We start from the raw sequence: 19224 nt of genomic DNA on the forward strand, positions 1-19224 counted from the left end.
CTGACAATCTGTGCGTTCGGGAAAAGTCCAGAACGGCCAATCGACGGCACAAAAAATCTAATAAAGCGATATTAACAGCCAATAGCAGGGGGTGCTAATACGATCACTTATATGCTGCGTGTAAAAAAAACTGAGGAAGAAGAGTAGGCCTACTAGTCTGGCTATCACCAGACCAAGCTCTGCTCAATCTTTTAAGATTGAACATTACAGGGCGAAATCAAATCGCCGGTAGATCGGGCTGGGTTTACCCAGTCTATAGGCCTACATCATTAGACGTGACAGTGACTAGTAGAAAATGTAAGGAGAAAGGTGGATGGGAGAAATTCAAAGAAAAGAGGGCCAAGTCTCTCGAGACTGATGCAGCAAAATGCAAAAAGCTTACAGAGTTAATTTCACATCAGCAAGAGGTACTGGTAAGTGCCAGGAGCAGGACACATTATAATAGGCTGCCTTTATCCCTGTCTTAGCGAATTGCATAGTCAGCTATCAACATGGGTGTGCATCATGATTATGAAAATTATCGTGCCATTTAGTGCTGTCAGACATAACGTGTTTTAATAATTTTTGTTAGGTTTCTGTTAATTTGAAATTAATTGCGGTTGACCGCGATTTGACTTTGTTGTGTATGAGAGGTTGTAGTGAGTGCACTTTTGCTGCTAGGATGAAGACTATGGTATTGAATTAAATGGGAAAACATCAGGCATGCATTGGTACCACTCTAAACGTGCAAACAAACAGGGAAGGGGGCTAAATAATTCACCAAATTTAACCACAAGTTTAACCAAAAAATCCTAGCTTGCACTTTCTGTCTGTCTTCCATCAGAGTGCAGTAAACCCAACAGGAAGTCCGCCATTTTGAATTCAAAGTTCGAAATTAGTGTGATTTTGGCCATTTCCACATTTCGTACTTTAACGAACTCCTCCTAGAGATTTCATCCGATGGACTTCAAACTTGGTCTGTGCCATCTTAAGACATTAAAGATGAAAAGTTGTTAAAAGAATAGGGGCGTGTCCGTGGCGGGGTGGCCATTTTGTGCGTTTCGCTGCCGAAACAGGAAGTGGGTGTAACTCGAGTGTACATTGTTTGATTACCTCGAAACTTTTCAGGATTCATAAGAGTCCAACCCTGAGGACAAATAAAGTCCGATATTTACTTAAAGTCATAGCGCCCCCTAGTGGCAACAGGAAGTAGGCATAAAAGTCAAGGTGCTATACTTTAACGAACTGCTCCTAGAGATTTCATCTGATGGACTTCAAACTTGGTCTGTACCATCTCAACACCTTTAAAGATGAAAAGTTGTTAAAAGAAAAACTTTTCATCAGACGGTGTGGGCGTGGCGTGGCGGCCATTTTGAGTGTTTAGCGATGAACAAAGAAATTGTTGTAACTTGAGTGTACGTTGTCGTATCTGCCCGAAATTTCTCACGAATCACAAGGGTCCAGGTCTGAGGACACCTACAGGCCAAAATTGACTTTTGGTGATAGCGCCCCCCGCTGGCAACAGGAAATGCGCCTTATATGACAAACATCATCCGATTTACATGAAACTTAGAATGTGTGGTCTACATGTGATACTGAGCCGGCCCTTATAATATGACCACGCCCACTTACTCAGGCCACGCCCCCTTTTAAGCTTTGAACTGTTTAAGGTAGAATCTTGTGTGAGGTGTCATTGAACTCAGCAGAGACTTCATTTTTAATTGGTGATGGTTTGACCCGCCCCCTATGCATTAGCCATGCCCCTTTCCACAGCTAATGAACCGTATCACGTAGAGTCTTGTGTGAGGTATCGTTGAACTCGGCAGGGAGTTCCCTTTTCATTGATTTGCGGTGTCTGAGTGCCGCACAAATGTACGGTCGCGTAACCCCGACGGTAACCCCGACGCGCGCCGAGGCGCGAGGGCCCGTCCATCGCTTGGTTGGCAAAACTCCGAACACATCTTCCTTTTTTTTTTTTTTTAATGACTTCAGAGCCGTTCTTTGTTCTTTTCTCAAAGAAAAACTTAACTCCAAGTCTTCCAGAAGACTGCTGTTCCCAGCAGCAGCAGGCATAAGCCCGCCCACCCACTGTATACACCTTGTGATTGGCCTGACCAGAGTTTGGGTTTTCCAGCTGGCAAGTCGGAGAGTGCCTAGACCCCCCTGGCTGCAAATTAAATTTGCTGCCGCTGGGTGTGTCTACATTTCTAGGCTACTAATAACCTATCTTTTAAAATCATTTGTTCATTCAGGTTGAAGATAGTTGCAGCACATAGATGACAGGGTAGTAACGAACACTCAGTGTAGTTTTGGTATAGGCCTACAGAATATCTAATCCCCATGTTCAGGTACAGCCAGTAGCCTACTTTATCTCTGAAAGTGTTGTCAGTAATACTCTGTACTGTTTTATAATTACAAGTTTGTGTAATTTGGGGTTTCTGTAGCCAGTGACATTTCACTGTTTGTATTTTATTTTCAATGCAGATGTAATGGCATTGTACATTTTTAGTTTTTATTTGAAGGCTGAAGCTTAATTAATAAACACAACCCCAATTATCATCATTGGTTTTGAGATGTTACTTGCTGTGAATACCTTGTCTGATAGGCTACAGTATTGTGCCAATGTATCAGGACATCCTGGCTAGCGTCTGTTGCGCACGGCTAGCGGTGAATGGCCGGATGATGGGCCTATTTGGGAAAAAGTCCAGGGCTGTTTTTTTTAGCCCCACTCCATCCCTGCTATGTATTGTACGTGTTACTATGTATATGTTACAATGTTGCAGACAATGCTACTCAAAAACTGGGATAACTAAAGGTTTTGCCTTTTGTTTAATTGATTTAACATTATGAAGCAATCCTTTGAAATCCAAAGCGAAATAGTCAAGAGAATATTAGCAGTCCAAGCTTAAATGAATGAAAATGGTTAAAAATATCTTAGTAACCTGTCTATATTCTAAACCTACAAAACACTAATTACATCACCTAATACAAAACGATATAATGCAGTTGTAACTTTGAATGGAAAAACAAAATCGCAACACCATTTTGGCCAAGACCCCATTCCAGTTCCAGGCTCTTTATAAAAATTGTTCTGTAACATCAGCCCATAGACATCAGCCTCAATTTCTACAGTAAATATATGTGGGGAATGGCAGGGAGGAACAAAAAAAGTCCTTGCTGCATCCAGTTGCTTGTTTCGGTAGTGCCGAGTCAGTGTTGACTGCTTTAGCCTGGCGGTTGGTCCACATACACCACTGGACTCACAGCAGTGCGCCGCTGCAGACTGAATATAGGTGAAACACAATGGATATTTGGCGTTATTTTTGGCATTAAAACATGATTTTGCTGTACAATTATAGGGGAAACACTGCTAGTTAAAGGTTTATTTTATTTTGTTTATTTAGTTGCTGAGCCTGCTGTGAGTGACATTAAAGGAACACGGCGACTTATTGGGACTTTAGCTTATTCACCGTATCCCCCAGAGTTAGACAAGTCCATGCATACCCTTCTCATGTCCGTGTGTGTTGTAACTCTGTCTGACGCACCCACCGCTAGCCTGGCTTAGCCCAGATCCTGGAGGTAACCGGTTCCAACTAGCCTACAGCTACCAATAAGTGACAAAATAACGCCAACATGTTCCTGTTTACATGTTGGGATCATTTACATATATAAAATGGACCAACAGATCCCGTTGCTCTGGACGGAGACCAGTGAAGGCTATTAGAAGCACTTTTGCGGTGATCACTTGCTTTACTGCGCAGCCTCCAACTGACAGAGACAACGTAAACGTGAGCAACCTGTCTGAAAGTTGTAAGTCTTCTGGTAGCTGTGCCAAGAGAAATCTCAATCATTCCCAATCTTACAGAGATGGAGAGCGTAGGTATATGTAAGGAGATAACATAGGCACAGGCTAATTATTGATCACTAACATGCTAGTTAACATTAGTAATTAAACCTAAACAGCTAATGTAAGTCCAAACTGCCTGCGAGCTTCTCCTGTACAATATGGTAATTCCTCTACTGTGCGACAGTAAGTCTCGTGGTTATGACACAATCGTTATTTTTACAAAAATGTCTGCTACGGAGCCATAACGTGAGGTACAAGGTAATGGAGCCTTTTATACATTGTCGTGTTTCTTTAGAAATATAGAGTCGTTAAATGCTTCAGATGTAAAGTTATTCGCTGTCAAAGTGACGTCAAAATGTATGCTAGCCAGTGGAATGCTAACGGGAGGTGATCTCTTTGTAGCGTCAAAATGGCGCCATAGGAGGTTCGAGTTCTGAAGTGAAGCTTGCCCCCTTGGTTGTGATTGTATAGTCACAGCGTGTACAAATAACAAGGTCACATGAGACACAGCCGTCTTCTAACCGTATACAAACTGGGAACTGTATTCTCAGAAAGCGAAGCACTGCTACTTCTGCGGAGTGATTTGCTCACAGCACATGAGAAGACCCGTGGTGAGGAGAGAGGAACAACGGTGCTTTTCAGGTGTTGCGTTAATCACTCTGCCCAAGTAGCAGTGCTTCGCCTTCTGAGAATATAGTTCCCAGTTTGTATACGGTAAGAAAGATGTTTGTGTCTCATGTGAACTTGTTATTTGTACACCCTGTGACTATACAAATCACAACATATAAACCTGAACGTGTTGGCGTTATTTTGTCATTTATTGGGATCAGTAGGCTAGATGGAGCCGGTTACCTCCAGGACCTGGGCTAAGCTAGGCTAGCGGTGGGTGCGTCAGACAGAGTTACAACACGCACGGAGATGAGAAGGGTATGTATGGACTTATCTAACTCTGGGGGATATGGTGAATAAGCTAAAGTCCCAATAAGTTGGCGTGTTCCTTTTAACAGTCTACAGACACATGCTTTTTTTTTTTCTTCCAATATGACTGAAAAGCAGCACTCTAAAAATTGCACGTTTGGTTTATTGCAACATGTATTTAAGACGTATTGAAAATGAAATCAACTTGAAAAGGGGCACTATCCTTGTTTGACTGTGATTTGGTCCATAACTCCTTGATTGTAGTTGAAAAATGACCACAACATCATTGATTTGATCAGAGCAAGTTTTAACCTCTTATTAGTGTGTGCCGTTTTGTTTCTTTTTCTTAAGATTCTTCCTAAGTTAGTTTTTAATTTCCCTAAAGTCATCTTACTACATACATATATTAAATCCTAGTCATTGCTGCTAGTAGCTATATTTATCGAATTCCTTAAATCCAGCTTTTCTTTTCTTTTTTGGATTCAAGCAGAGTAAAAGGAAGCGTAGGATTTCATTTTGTGGAGGATGTACCATAGGTGTACCCCTTGCGCAGCAGAATCAGTGACGCAGATTATCTTTTTACTCGACACGCGCTCATCGAGTGATGGGCACTGTCGCTTTAAGAAATGATCCATTTAGAATGAATGCGGACAGATGTTACAGAAGCAGTGAATACTTGCAAGCTGTTGTTTGTTGTGTCGCTGTACAAATCGTGTCTCTGTTGTGACTGTCAGTGGGCTGCTTTGTGATCTCTGAAGACGGTGGAGAACTCGAGGGTGCAATTGTCGCTGAGCACTGGAGCTCTGAAATTGAACTCCCACCACCTCATCTCCTCTCGCATCGATCGGAGTATTAAGAGAGGGTGTATGGCGTGTCGCTCTGTGAATGGGAGAGGGAGCCAGAGAGAGTATGAGGGGGAGGGAGAGAAGCGGGGGGGAGGGAGAGGGACTGTAGCGTAGTCGTATATGACAGGCTCAGATGCTGCGTGGGTCGCTCGGCTCCCTCACACCGTTGTTGTTGTTGTTGTGAAAAAAGGCAGAACAAAGGACTCCCCACGCTACAGAACCCTTCTACCTTTGCCGGCTTAGCCGTGTTATGATCACGCCCTGATGGAATGCTATTAAATGTAACCATATTAAGGCGCACAGCAGGCGTTAACTGAGCTCACACGCAGTCAGTGACCGAGGCAAAAAGGGAACTGAATAGCAAACTGAGGCATCATCCTTCTCATATTTGGTCCTGTTTTCTTGGGTTCATCCGTCTCCTTTTTCCAGAGAGTGCTCGCTGCTGATAAGGTTTCAATCCCTTCTCTGAAGGCTTGGCGCGGACATCACTGTGGCTTATTTGTTGAAGGGGTTGCTGTGGATACTGCCGGTAGGGAGGCTGCACTGGAGCCAGAGGCAAGAGTGAACAAGCCGCCTGCTGCAGAGAGTGCCGCTATGGAGCAGATGAGGCTGAACCAGGCTAAGCAAACATGAGATTTACACCACACTGTCTGTGAAGGCTACATCCAGCGCAAGAGACTAAGCCCCATCCGCCTACATAGCTCCAGCTGCACTCCTTGCCTCTCGCCAGTTTTCTTCCTGGATTTTGTGCAGGAGTTGATGGAAGTGGAGGGTGAAAAGGACCAGCCCAGCCACATGTGTTAGCATCGCAGGTCATGTGATTTCTCATGAGGGCTGGGTGAAGTGGTGGAGGGTCTAATAGACCCTGGAGCATCTTTTTATTTTTTTTTTTTCTCTCTGTGACTGCGTGAGTAGCGACGCCTGAATGAGAAAAAGCAATGCGGGCAACAGTAAGTAGCAGTCAGATATTTTTGCAAGCAAAATTTCCTTCCGTTTGATTTTGTGAACATGCAATGAATGTCTAAGTATTGATTCCAATGTTGAGCTTAAATTGGAAAAGGGAGCCTTCATCCTAGGAGGGGTGTTTGCTGCACACAGAAGGGGGTGGACAACAAACGTACACACATACGCCCGACTGTGAAGTGCCTAGACTTTGATTCAATTAGACCTCCATTGCCCCGCATCCCCCTCCCACCATCTACACTTGCTGCTGACGCTGCCTGTGTGGGTGTGTATGAACATATGAGCTCCTGTGTGTGGCAGTCAAAGGGTTCTTTCCTCTCCCTGCTGAGCACATGAATGGGAGCAGTGTCAGAGATGGAGGTGCTGATGATTTCTGTGCTTGACGAGAACCGTAGCCAAAGCCCTTTGCCAGCGGAGTGTAGATTCTATGACAGCGACTTCCACAAGAGCGAGGTAACTAGCGCCCACACACAGCGCCGGGCAACAAAAACCTAATTATGTGTGTTCGTTTAGCAATTAAGAAGAATAAGTTAAGAAAGATGCATTTGGGATGATATAGAGGGAAAGGTTTCAGGGTACCTTGGTCATATGAACATAATCTGACCTGTTGATTTGTGAATGGGAAAAAAAAGATGGTTCGTCCTCAGTTTTGTTTGAAATTTTAGTTTTATTTGGCTGTTGTCAAAAGAAGGTGACATTGTCAGGAAGGTTGAAGGGTTTGAAAAGTTAGTTCCTTGGGGGAAAAAAAATATGCCTTTTTTTTATGAGGCCTTTTCTTGTCTGTTGTAATGACAGAAGCAGCATGACTCAGTGTAGGGTAGCAGTGTGTACCTGGTATTTCCAACAGTCATTATGACCCTCATTAATGGGAGGTGGATATATTAACAGTTTAGAATATGTTAGGTTTATTGTTAAAGCTTTAAAAATGCATGTAAAGCCTTTTTACTCTAGAAGAGGGAAGTTGTTTTTCTGCACATTAAAACTAGGTATGGAGAGAAAAGGTTCAGTTACAAACCATGGATGATTCTATTTGAAATATTGACAGTCAATATTTTCAGACAGAGGCTAATTGTTACTAGTTTTACTAAACTAGTTACTAGTTAAAAGAGGGTTGAAATAAGAATCACTTCCTCAGGGTTTCCGTTGGGTCAGAATGTTAGGCCTTAAAAAGTCTTAAATTCTTAAATTTGCTGAAGTAGGTCTTAAATAATTCTAAACAGGTCTTAGTGCCCTGTTGTAACGATCTAAGTGCGCATGGCGTGAAGCGCATGGCGCAGGTGCGTTTAGGGCGTGTCCAAATCCACTTTTGCTAGTTTGACAGCGGAAAAAAGGGTCGGTGCGCTGGGCGCATGGTTCAAAAGGGTTGTACTTAGTGTCTTCATTTATCATAGGTGTGTTTTGGGCATAACATGCAATAAACCAATCAGAGTTCTCCCATTCCCCCTAAAAGCCAGGCGTGTTTGTACCTTGGTGCATTGCTATTTTGATGGAGGATTTGCGTGTGTGTGTGTGTGTGTGTGTGTGTGTGTGTGTGTGTGTGTGTGTGTGTGTGTGTGTGTGTGTGTGTGTGTGTGTGTGTGTGTGTGTGTGTGTGTGTGTGTGTGTGTGTGTGTGTGTGTGTGTGTGTGTGTGTGTGTGTGTGTGTGTGTGTGTGTGTGTGTGTGACAAGCATAGTGTGCGCGTGCGGTGCACTAATTTGCTGTTAAAATAACAGTGAGATGCTGCGCTATTGACTTCAGACCAGGTTTTTGTTGGTCAACGGCACGATCACTTCCCACTGCCTCAAGATAGCAATACTCCCAGAATGCACCTGAACACTAGCCTAGAAATCTAGATGCACCCTAGTGGCAGCATATTTAATTTGCAGCCAGGGGGGTGTAGGCACTCTCCGTTGACTTGCGAGCTGGAAAAACCGAACTCTGGTCAGGCCAATCACATCGTGTATAGAGTCAGTGGGCGGGCTTATGGCTGCTGCTGCTGGGAACAGCGGTCTTCTGGAAGACTTGGAGTTAAGCTTTATTTTGGGAAAAGAACAAAGAACGGCACAGAAATCATTCTTAAAAAAGGAAGATGTGTTCAGAGTTTTGCTGACCGGATACGGCAAAAGTTTAATCTATCAACTCGCTTCGCTACCTTCTTCGTTGCTCTGCCTGGTTGTAGCGCTGTCCTATTGCGTGCAGAGGGAATTTGACAGACAACTGTTTATCCCGCCCCTCGGATTGAGGCCTGTCAATGGTGAGTTCCCAGACCCAACATCTTGATGTGGGTCTGGCTTGTCAGGCTACCTGAACACACCTCCCTGTAAGACCACCACGCCCATGGGCACAAAGATGGGAGCAGGTGCATTTGCTATTTAAACAACGTTGGCGCTGGACGGGAAATTGACAACTGCGTCGGTCTTAAACTAGCAAAGACACTTACGTTGGGCTTTGCGCTGCGCCGTGTTTCTGTAGCAAACTATTTTTATATCTTACATCTTTGTTGCCTGGTTCATTGAAGTTATCCACCCACTCCTATTATAGTCTTTAATATGGCTTGTATGACAAACATGAACTGAAGTGTGTGTGTGATAGATAGATAGATAGATAGATAGATAGATAGATAGATAGATAGATAGATAGATAGATAGATATACATACTGTACTGCTTCTTAGATGAGAATCCCAGATTCTGTAAATGATATGGCCTGAAATTGACAGTGACAGTTGCTTTAGAACATGAGCTTGTGTATTGATTGTGTGTGTTACAGTACATTCAACACTCTCCTTTCACACACATTAAGTGTACCATTGATGGATTCTATTGTCCAGTTATGGCAGTGGTTATTAGTGTCCTCACTTTAGTCTCTTATATAAAAAAGCTTTTTTTTTTGCAGTTTAATGATTGTTTATCCCACCAGCTAAATTGAGGACAACAGTTACACTAGAGGAAGTCTTGCCCCAACTCTAGCCCCGACAGTCCGTCAGTCAGTTAATTTCTCTCCCGATTTTGTGGCCAATACCTGTTTAGATGGATGTTCGTCCTGTAAGCAATTGGTGTGATTAAAAGTTAAAGGCGACCTGTCCAAATTTTTTTTTTTTGTCTACTGCACAGATTTGAAGGCTGTTGGAGCACTTGTGCCATAGCAGACAGCTTTGTGTGTGTTGGTTCTTACTGATGCTGTTATTTCTGTTGCTTGTACTTGCCTCTGCCGGTGTTACCTGCATATTAGGCATCACAGAAATGCGCTCAATGATTTTCAGGTGACTGTATTGTGATTGTAACACCAAACACTATTGGTGTTAAGACTGTTGTGTGCTTTTCACGCAAATGATGCTGCTTATTCACACTAGAGAAATACATTCACAGAAAAAGATCTTGAGTTTGTACAACGCCAGAGCGACTTTTACAAAAAAAGAAAAAATCAACTGTGGCTTCCGTTTAGATACGTTGACCTGTAAAGTTGTCCCTGTACAAACAGGGCTTCCATTTGAATTAACTAGTCGCTGTAGAACATGTCTTTAAGTTACCTTGGATAGTCAAATGAAATGTTGCTTTATTTCTCCACAGGTAATCCTGGTGCAGGTAAACCCAGGTGAGGCCTTCACTATTCGACGAGAGGATGGTCAGTTTCAGTGTATCACAGGTAAGAAAGCTGCTCTTTCACTACATGTATATCTGTTTAATGTGATTCTGGATTTGAATGCATGTTGTCTAACAATCTAGTCGAATCAGACAAGTTGATCACAAAATATTGTTTTGTGATCATGTCTAATACATGTTGATATATATATATATATATATATATATATATATATATATATATATATATATATATATATACTATTTTAGTAGCTTTTGCTGCGAAATGCTGCAAGAGGTACAGTTTATTCTGTGGCCAAATCACTACTGCTCCAGCACACAGTGCTCCATATTAAGTGTGAGTTTCAGGGCATTGTGACCGCAAGACAAATGGCTTCTTGGCTACACTCTTCACAGGGCTGCCAAAAAGCTCCAGGAAATGTATGGCTCATTCAAAATGCTTAGTACTCTGCTTTTACCCTGACTATCTATGGAAAGCTAAGAGCCTTGTCTAAATGAATTAATACAGCAGATATGGAAAATAACTAGGACTGTGTGATCTAGTATCTCAATTTTAATAAGAATGTCCTAATTAAAGGTTTTTTACAATAATATATGCAAATATTGCACGGGAAGAAAATCAAACTGATGATCAGTGCAATGCTAAAACCGAAATAACTCATTTAGTTATTTTATTAACCACAAATTAGCTAAGTTTAAGGTTGTGTTAAAAGAAAAAATTTGACAAATTTGCACTTTTCAAGAGCACTAACAAAGGCTCTTTATAAACTAGAGAACAGGTTTTTACTGTACATTTGAGTTTGGCTGATTAATAAAATGTACACAAACAGGTCATATTTTTCCCGTCTGAAATGTGCTCGACCGTAAGAGGTAAAAAATGAGATCTTAGAATCTCTGTGCCCGTTCATGTAGATAATTATGACTAATAAAGAGGCCTTTTTCAATCCAATGTTGACGGCCAAAAAAGTGTCATGTAATCATGAGATTGCTAATGGTTCTTGCAGCGAAGAGCGCATTTTATTAGGGGTGCACGATTCAGAAAATGTCACGATTCAATATCGATTCTTAGGCTCAAGATTTGATTCAAAATCGATTTTTGATTCAAAAACAATTCTCGATTTACAAAACAAAACGATTTACAGTATGTAAATGTAGTTACTTGCCATTGGGGTTACAGTAGACATACAATAAAAAAAAAGAAATTAAATTATATCAATCGATTTTTGGAGTTCTATGAATTTGTAGAGCTTGAATTGCGATTTTTTTTTTTTTTTTTTTTGCACACCCCTACATTTTGTATTGGTGCTTACATTTGTTCTTATCTAATCTTAACAAGTGTAAGATTATAATCCGTGTAAGTATAATTGGATTATCAGAGCTCAATTTTTGCTTAACCTCTTTATTTCCAGCAGTCATTTTCACCCGGATTCATTCAGCTTTTTCAGTGTGTGCAGTGAAGAGGGGAGGGGTTGGGCAGGATGCTTTGACGTATTTTTGCAGGAATGACAACAGGATGACAGTCAATGTCTCGCAGCTCCCAGGCTGCTCAATAACATAATAGCATCTTATGGTTCCAGCCAGTGTATAGAATAGTACTGCTTGAAAGAACATGTTATGTAAGTGCATCAATATGTTTTAATAAAATTTTTATATATTGATATTTTTCAGACACCGAGCTGATGAAGCTTGATTGCATGGATTAACGTCACACTTGCCTAATACGCATAGTAACTGAACAAAAAGGAGTTAAATAAAACATGTAACCCAACATGATAAACAATAGGCAATGCATGTAGAAGAAGCTAACTGATTTAAAACCGACACAGAAAATGCATCTTTTTTCTTCAGTTCAGTAACTGCGATGTTGTGTGCACATAAATGAATCTCTTTTGATTTTTATCGATGTTTCCATTACAGCACTTCCTCTTGTACAGAATGTCACCCCTGCATTTTATTTTTCCATATTCATATACTCTCGTGCCCCAAAACAAAAACATTTTTCCCCCCTTATCGGTTTTGCTATTTAAATGTCATTTAGCTTGCTGCTCTTCTTGTTTAATTTGACAGATGATGAAATCAACTGTGCACTGATATGCTATTATTATTATTAGTAAAACAAGCATATGGTATGATTACAGTGCGTTTGTAGAGGAGTTGGGGCAGAAAAAGGCAGTGTTTGAGTAAGATGTGTTACATTCTTATTTGTCCTGATGGCAGCCTTTTTCTTTTCCCTAATTGTTGGTGATTGCGCTGGCTTTGTGTCCGCAACAATGAAATCTGGCTCCGAAACGTCGCTGACATTGTGAACGGAAGACAGCTGGAGTAGTGGGAGGTATAGAGCTGCGGGGCCGTAAATTGTAAACCGTTATGATAAAATGTAGTTGTCCGGGAAAACATAGATCTGGAAATGATTTGCTTTGTTTGTTATTCTCCACGGACGTCGCTTCACATATTGACATTTCTGGGAGCTCAGTGTCACTCGTTTTTTTTTCCTGTTAAATGTTCAATTTGATTTAATAAAGACAGATAAAGGATGGCCGCATAATAAAGGTTTGTTAGTGAATAATGATTGCTACGGTTTGTGACCACAGCAGGCAGGCGCTCAACATTTTAGCAGAAATGTAATGACCCTTGTATAGACCGGTGCATAGTATCTCGCTGTTGAAAGACGCTGGTATTGCTTGCCTGTAGCCTTTGGCTATGCCTTGTGGCGTACATGAATAATGAGACAATAGGCCTGTGAAAGAGGCATCAGGCACCCAGGTTTAGATGACAAAGAAGCAAAAGCAGTAATATAAAGTGATCCTGCCTAGGCAGAAAACCATCATATGGTTTCCTCACACAGGGGCTCTTCTCCTTACTCTGTCTGACTGAGCTCTCACACCGGCCCCCCATTATGAGCTGAGTAAACCTTCCTAATAGGGAGTGAGCATACATAGTCTCTCCATCAGAGGAGAAACAAAGGGATAGAGGTGCCACATAGATCAGTGTGACTGCTACTAACTGGCCTGTCACAGGGTGCACTCCTCTCTCGGTGACGTGAATAGAGGGATGACTCACCGCTTGCGGTGCAAGGAGGGAGGAAGAAGGTGTGTGTGTGTGTGTGTGTGTGTGTGTGTGTGTGTGTGTGTGTGTGTGTGTGTGTGTGTGTGTGTGTGTGTGTGTGTGTGTGTGTGTGTGTGTGTGTGTGTGTGTGTGTGTGTGTGTGTGTGTGTGTGTGTGTGTGTGTGTGTGTGTGTGTGTGTCCATGTGGTTTGTTGGTTTGGTTTGTGTGTTCCCAACAACAGATCATTGTTGTTTACTTAAGGTTCTGTTTTCTTTCTGTCTCACCTTTTACCCTAGTATGTACTGACAGGGACAGCGTGACACTGTTTCAAAGCCAGGATGATCTGGTTTACATGTATTTTTCAGGATTCGCTCCATCCCACACCAATTTGTGTATTCAATTATGTATTTTTAGCAGCTGGATGTGTGTAATTGCTACGTGTTAGTGCATGACAGCCTGCTCAATATGAACAGACAATCTTGTAAAATGTATGGGAGGCATTATCCCTGTTTTGCCTTTTACAATGGAGGCTAATTAGAGTGGCCATTTAATATCTTCCTGCTAGCTGTCGTCCTTGCCATAAGGGGAGTTCTGTATGTGAGTGGACATGCCCGTATGACCCCTCCGCGCTCCATCGGCCACCCTTTCTCATCGTCTGCCACTGTAGATCTGAAGGCTGTATCACTGGCACAAAGAGATGGATCACCTGATAAGCTGCGTGACTGATGAGGCAAGTCAGCATTAAGACCATTGGGTTGATAAGATCCACTTCTTTATCTGACTTAGCCTGCCGGTGATTCAGTCTCTGGTTGATGGCTGAAAGCACCGTCTAGTTCCACTGGTCTTATTGAGCCTGAAAGAGATGTGCTTTCTCCCACAAAAGCGTGTGCGTGCTCGCTCGCTCAATATTTAGAACATCAATATAGCAGCAATCAAATATTTGCTATGCAAAGAACATTTTAGAGTAATGGTGTCCCGAACAGAGACGTGTGTGTGTGTGTGTGTGTGTGTGTGTGTGTGTGTGTGTGTGTGTGTGTGTGTGTGTGTGTGTGTGTGTGTGTGTGTGTGTGTGTGTGTGTGTGTGTGTGTGTGTGTGTGTGTGTGTGTGTTAGAATCAGAGTTTCTCTCTGTTTGGCTCCAGCTACATATGCTGTGTTAGTGAAATGAAACAACTTAGGTATTTTACATACTTGGGAACAGTCTGTAAGAGCCCAATCCTAGCCCGCTGAATATTTTTTTTTTCAGTATTTCGAGTACAGCCCCTTGAAGCACTGGGCCAGTACACCAAATCCTACAACTAGGTAGATACCATATTGCCATATTGGCACCGGATTTCTGTACCCAACGCTACTCGTCTCATAACCCCAAAAGACACATGAACTTTGTGGTAAACAAACCCAATGTTTGTATGTGCATGCGTACCCCTGGCTCAGTTTGTGGCCATTTTGCCAGTGTCTTCTGCTTTCTCCACGTTCTGATACCGGTTGGTCAGTCAGCCCATCTGCCTACTTCACTCTTATCTCTGATGCCATAGCTGTGAAACACCTCGTCTCATTCCTGATGGTGCTAGTCTATTTTCTATCTGAGGGACTTGAGGCTGTCATGTCCCTTGTGCCTGAGACTGAGCAGCCAGGATGTGCACTGCTGAACATCTGACACTGTGTGGTGATGGGGTATCCATTCTGTCAGTGCACTAGTATAGTCGGTTTTGAGACAAGTTCCACTGGAACTTACTTTTTGGAAACTGCTCTACTGCTACAATAGACATTTTCCATCACGTGTCTGTTCAAGACAAGTTTAGATTTTGTGGGATTGAGTGAAAACAGTCCAAGTGGAATCATTAAATTGAATAGCTACTGCAAGGGCCTGGTTATGACTGGAAATAAGTAGATTGTATGACATGTTGTCCAGCCATGTTGAAAGGCGGAGGCGGTGGAGGTGGGATGAAATCTTACCAATCCTAGAGAGGCGGGTGATGCGGTATTGTTTAAAATGGGTTAAGCACACATTTTCAGACGGTTTCTCCTGAAAGCCATTCATCATTCATTATTCATTTATCAACTAAATAAAACCCAGACTGCATTCTCACCTCCACACATAATTTATACTGTTTATTGATTAATTCTTACTAAAGTCAAAGATTCAAAATACTTTTAAAGTTCCAATGTGCAGGAATTTCTCCCATCTAGTGATCATATATCACATCGACTCTCTTGCACCACGCAGTTCAAAGTACCTATTACAGCTAGGGTAGCCTTCATGCTTTTAAAAAGCCGGTCTCTTGTGCTTTTCAATATTCTTTTTCTGGGCGAAGAAGAAGACTCCTGTTCCTGAAATTTGGATTTTGAATATGTGTGGTCCTCCATGTTTCCTTCTTCAAACTTGCCGGGGCCGGGAAGCAATGATACCCATTAGCAGCATTAGCAGCACCTGTGAGTTCATCATGTGACAGAGAAAACACGAAAGGTGGAGCAGTATGTCCTTTATGTCCCTTACCGGCTAACGTATTTCAAGATGGTGCATTAATATGGGGCGTCTACCCCAAGGGGGTAAGCCTCTCCCCGGAACACGTAGCTCCATTTTGATGCTACCAAGCCATCACCTCCCGTTAGCATCCCATTGACTGCCATTCATTTGGCGCCACTTTGACAGCGAATAACTTTACATCTGAAGCGTTTAAAGACTTTTTTTTTTGTCCATTGTTTATTTCTAAAGAAACACGACAATGTATAAAAGGCTCCATTACCTTGTATGTCATGTTATGGCTCCGTAGCAGACGTTTTTATAAAAATAGGCTAACTATTGTCATAACCATGCGACTTACTGTCGCATAGTAGAGGAATTGCCGTATAGTACAGGAGAAGCTTGCAGGCAGTTTAGACTTCCATTAGCTGTTTAAGTTTAATTACTAATGTTAACTAGCATTTTAGTTAGCAATAATTAGCCTGTGCCTATGTTATCTCCTAGCATACACCTACGCTCTCAGTCTCTGCAAGATTGGGAATGATTGAGATTTCTCTTGGCACAGCTACCAGAAGACTTACAACTTTCAGACACGTTGCTCACGTCACATTTACGTCTTTGAGCTCAGTTGGAGACTGTGCAGTAACGCTCAGCCATCACCGGAAAAGTGCTTCTAATATCCTTCACTGGTCTCCGTCCAGAGCAACGGGATCTGTTAGTCCTCCTCTTCATACACTGTCTATGGTCTACCCCAGTTCATGCAAACGTAAGCTAATAGGAATACTTGGAATTGATGGTGGTGGTAAATATTCATGAAAATGGATGTTTTGTGTGTTTGTGAACGGGCAACATAGATTTTAATAATGAACAACTAAACATGTTACACACTGGACCTTTTAAGATTCAAAACCACCCTCTACCTGAGACCTTATGTTCCAGGAAATATTGTCACATTTTCTTTAGGATAAATAATAGGATATGCATCTGCCAAACTGTATCTAATCATCTTTTCAAGAGCCATACATTTTAGATATAAAAATATATTTAAAAAAATTATAGGCTAAATAAAAATGTCATTTTTGTAGATTCCAAAAAAAGATGAGATGTTGAAAATTTTTATTTCCAACTTATTTCTAACTAAATGGTCAGATTTAGAGTTGGTAAATATCAGCAGAAAATAGCTAGCTTCACTAGAAAAAAAAATCTGTATCGGCTTTCAAAGACCATAGCCTTCCTTTATCCATACTATCTCCCATTATGTTCTTCGACACGCTGTCCGCCTCCTGCCTTTCCTCATTTCCTACCCCCTCTTTATTCAAAGCCTTCCGTTGAGTTAATATTGTGGCTAGTAAGTGGGCAGCAAGGACCCGTAACAATCATGAAATGATGGGCTTGCACTGGGGGCCAGGTGGCACAGGTATTGCAGGGCTCTAGAGTGCGACCTCTCTATCTATCTATCTATCTATCTATCTATCTATCTATCTATCTATCTATCTATCTATCTATCTATCTATCTATCTATCTATCTATCTGATAACTTTCATTTACATGTGTTGCAGCTGTATATTTTCAAACTGGTAAAGGAAACCCTGTCTTTGCATTTTATTTTAATTACAATGTGTTTTAATAAATGAGCTTGTGAAAAGTGGCTTTGACTTAAAACTGAACATTTAGCCCACTTTGTAAAAAAAATACAGAGCTATATATTGTGTATCACCATTCAGCGTTAACAGCAACGCGAGGAAAAATTTGGGTGCACCTAAATAAAAAAGTTAGGCGCACCAGTGCAACAAAGGCAAAAAGTTAGTCTGGAGCCCTGTATTGTTCTGTATAGAAATACACAGCATATACAATTACATGGTCTTATCCATTAAGATTAAAACCAGTGCGCACCATTGTGGGTCTGTTGCATGCTTCTCTAACTCCCCGCACCCTCTCCCAAACAAAATGCTACCAACATCAGACACATTCTCACATTATTTAATACTCGCCACCTACCTCCAAGTACAGTACAGGCAAAAAGTTTGGACACGCCTTCTCATTCAATGTATTTCCTTTATTTTCATGACTATTTACATTGTGCATTCTCACTGAAGGCATCAAAACCATGAATGAACACATATGGAATTATGTACTTAACAAAAAAGTGTGAAATAACTGAAAACATGCCACCCTTTGCTTTTTTTTATTAATAAGGGAAAAAATTCCACTAATTTACCCTGACAAAGCACACATGTGAAGTGAAAACCATTTCAGGTGACTACCTCATGAAGCTCATTGAGAGAACACCAAGGGTTTGCAGAGTTATCAAAAAAAGCAAAGGGTGGCTACTTTGAAGAATCTAAAATATAAGACATGTTTTCAGTTATTTCACACTTTTTTGTTAAGTACATCATTCCATATGTGTTCATTCATAGTTTGGATTTCGTCAGTGAGAATCTACAATGTAAATAGTCATGAAAATAAAGGAAATACATTCAATGAGAAGGTGTGTCCAAACTTTTGGCCTGTACTGTACATGTACACCAACACGTGTGTGTGTGGATGCACACAAAGACGACGTTCATTCACAGCTTCTGAAGTGTGTAGCTCTATGAATGACTGAGCTTGTGACTCATTCTCCCATGCTGCGTTGATACAAAGGGGGAGGGAAAAACGTTAGAGGATGATAGGAGATGATGAGAGAGGTAGGGGGGGTGTTTGTTTTTCTTCTAAATCTAGCCAACGGTGGGAACGTCCGGAGGAACAGGGCCATTCCATGTCCACTCAGCTATTTTTGGATTTGTTAAATTATAAACGTCACTGTGTTTGTGAGCTTAGCTTTTCGTTACAGGAGGAGACAATGGTTTTAGAGTGGAATCTTCACTTCCTGAATGGAGCCAAATCATTCATTATTTAAAACTTAAAAAGTCCGGCCCCTGTGGTCATGGCCCTTCTCTCATTCTGGGTTTGTCTGGCTGACAGTGCAATGTTCTGTAATAAGCACAAGCATGAAGGTTACGGATTCCCTCCCCTCCTGTAAACATCATTCATGCCGGTGTGGTTGTAATCAGGAATTCTGACAAAGTTAACCTTAAAAACCCGTGCTCTGGTTTGCACACAGAATGCCCTTTTCTCAATTTCCGCTTGCTCCCCTCCTCAGTATGCCTGGATTGGTGTGGGTTTGATGCTAAAGGGAAAGTTGTGGAGAAATTGCCTGGCCCAAGTGTGGGCGCACACATCCGTGGCTTCATAATCTGCTAATAGAATGTTATGCTTATTGCAAATTACTACCCTCTTAATTGATGAAAGATCTTTCCTGCCTGCAAGAAAAATGTGCCATGCAAAAAAAAAAAAAGAACCATTCGCCACAGTGTCATCACTAAAGGCCCTTTTAAGAATGAAGGTTAGGATTTTAACTTGCAATTAGTGCTTTTTTGTTTAATTGACAGTTCAGTACTTAAGATGCTTACCCACTGCTAGTGCCAGCTCTACTCGGCTCGACTCGGCCGCGGTGCCCCATCCTCCATTTTACATTGCAGATTTAGTGGCTGGTCGTCATAGCGACGCCGCAGGAAACTGCCTTGACCTAACGCGACACA

General features: G+C 41.7%; 1 protein-coding gene across 5 annotated transcripts in view; it reads left to right on the top strand.

The window, feature by feature from the left end:
• The window catches only part of fndc3a (fibronectin type III domain containing 3A), a 70004-nt gene that overhangs the window by 18307 nt on the left and 32473 nt on the right, over positions 1 to 19224 (top strand). For 3 of the 5 annotated variants that reach the window (XM_039821191.1, XM_039821211.1, XM_039821199.1), the window contains one exon: positions 10102 to 10177. In XM_039821191.1, the coding sequence (XP_039677125.1) occupies positions 10102 to 10177 (76 nt within the window). Of the gene's footprint in view, positions 1 to 5738; positions 6540 to 6891; positions 7006 to 10101; positions 10178 to 19224 lie in introns of those variants that run through there. The other 2 variants (XM_039821219.1, XM_039821205.1) reach the window with 2 other exon arrangements.

The sequence above is a fragment of the Perca fluviatilis genome, chromosome 2 (assembly GCF_010015445.1).
Source record: "Perca fluviatilis chromosome 2, GENO_Pfluv_1.0, whole genome shotgun sequence".
NCBI classification, from domain to species: domain Eukaryota; kingdom Metazoa; phylum Chordata; class Actinopteri; order Perciformes; family Percidae; genus Perca; species Perca fluviatilis.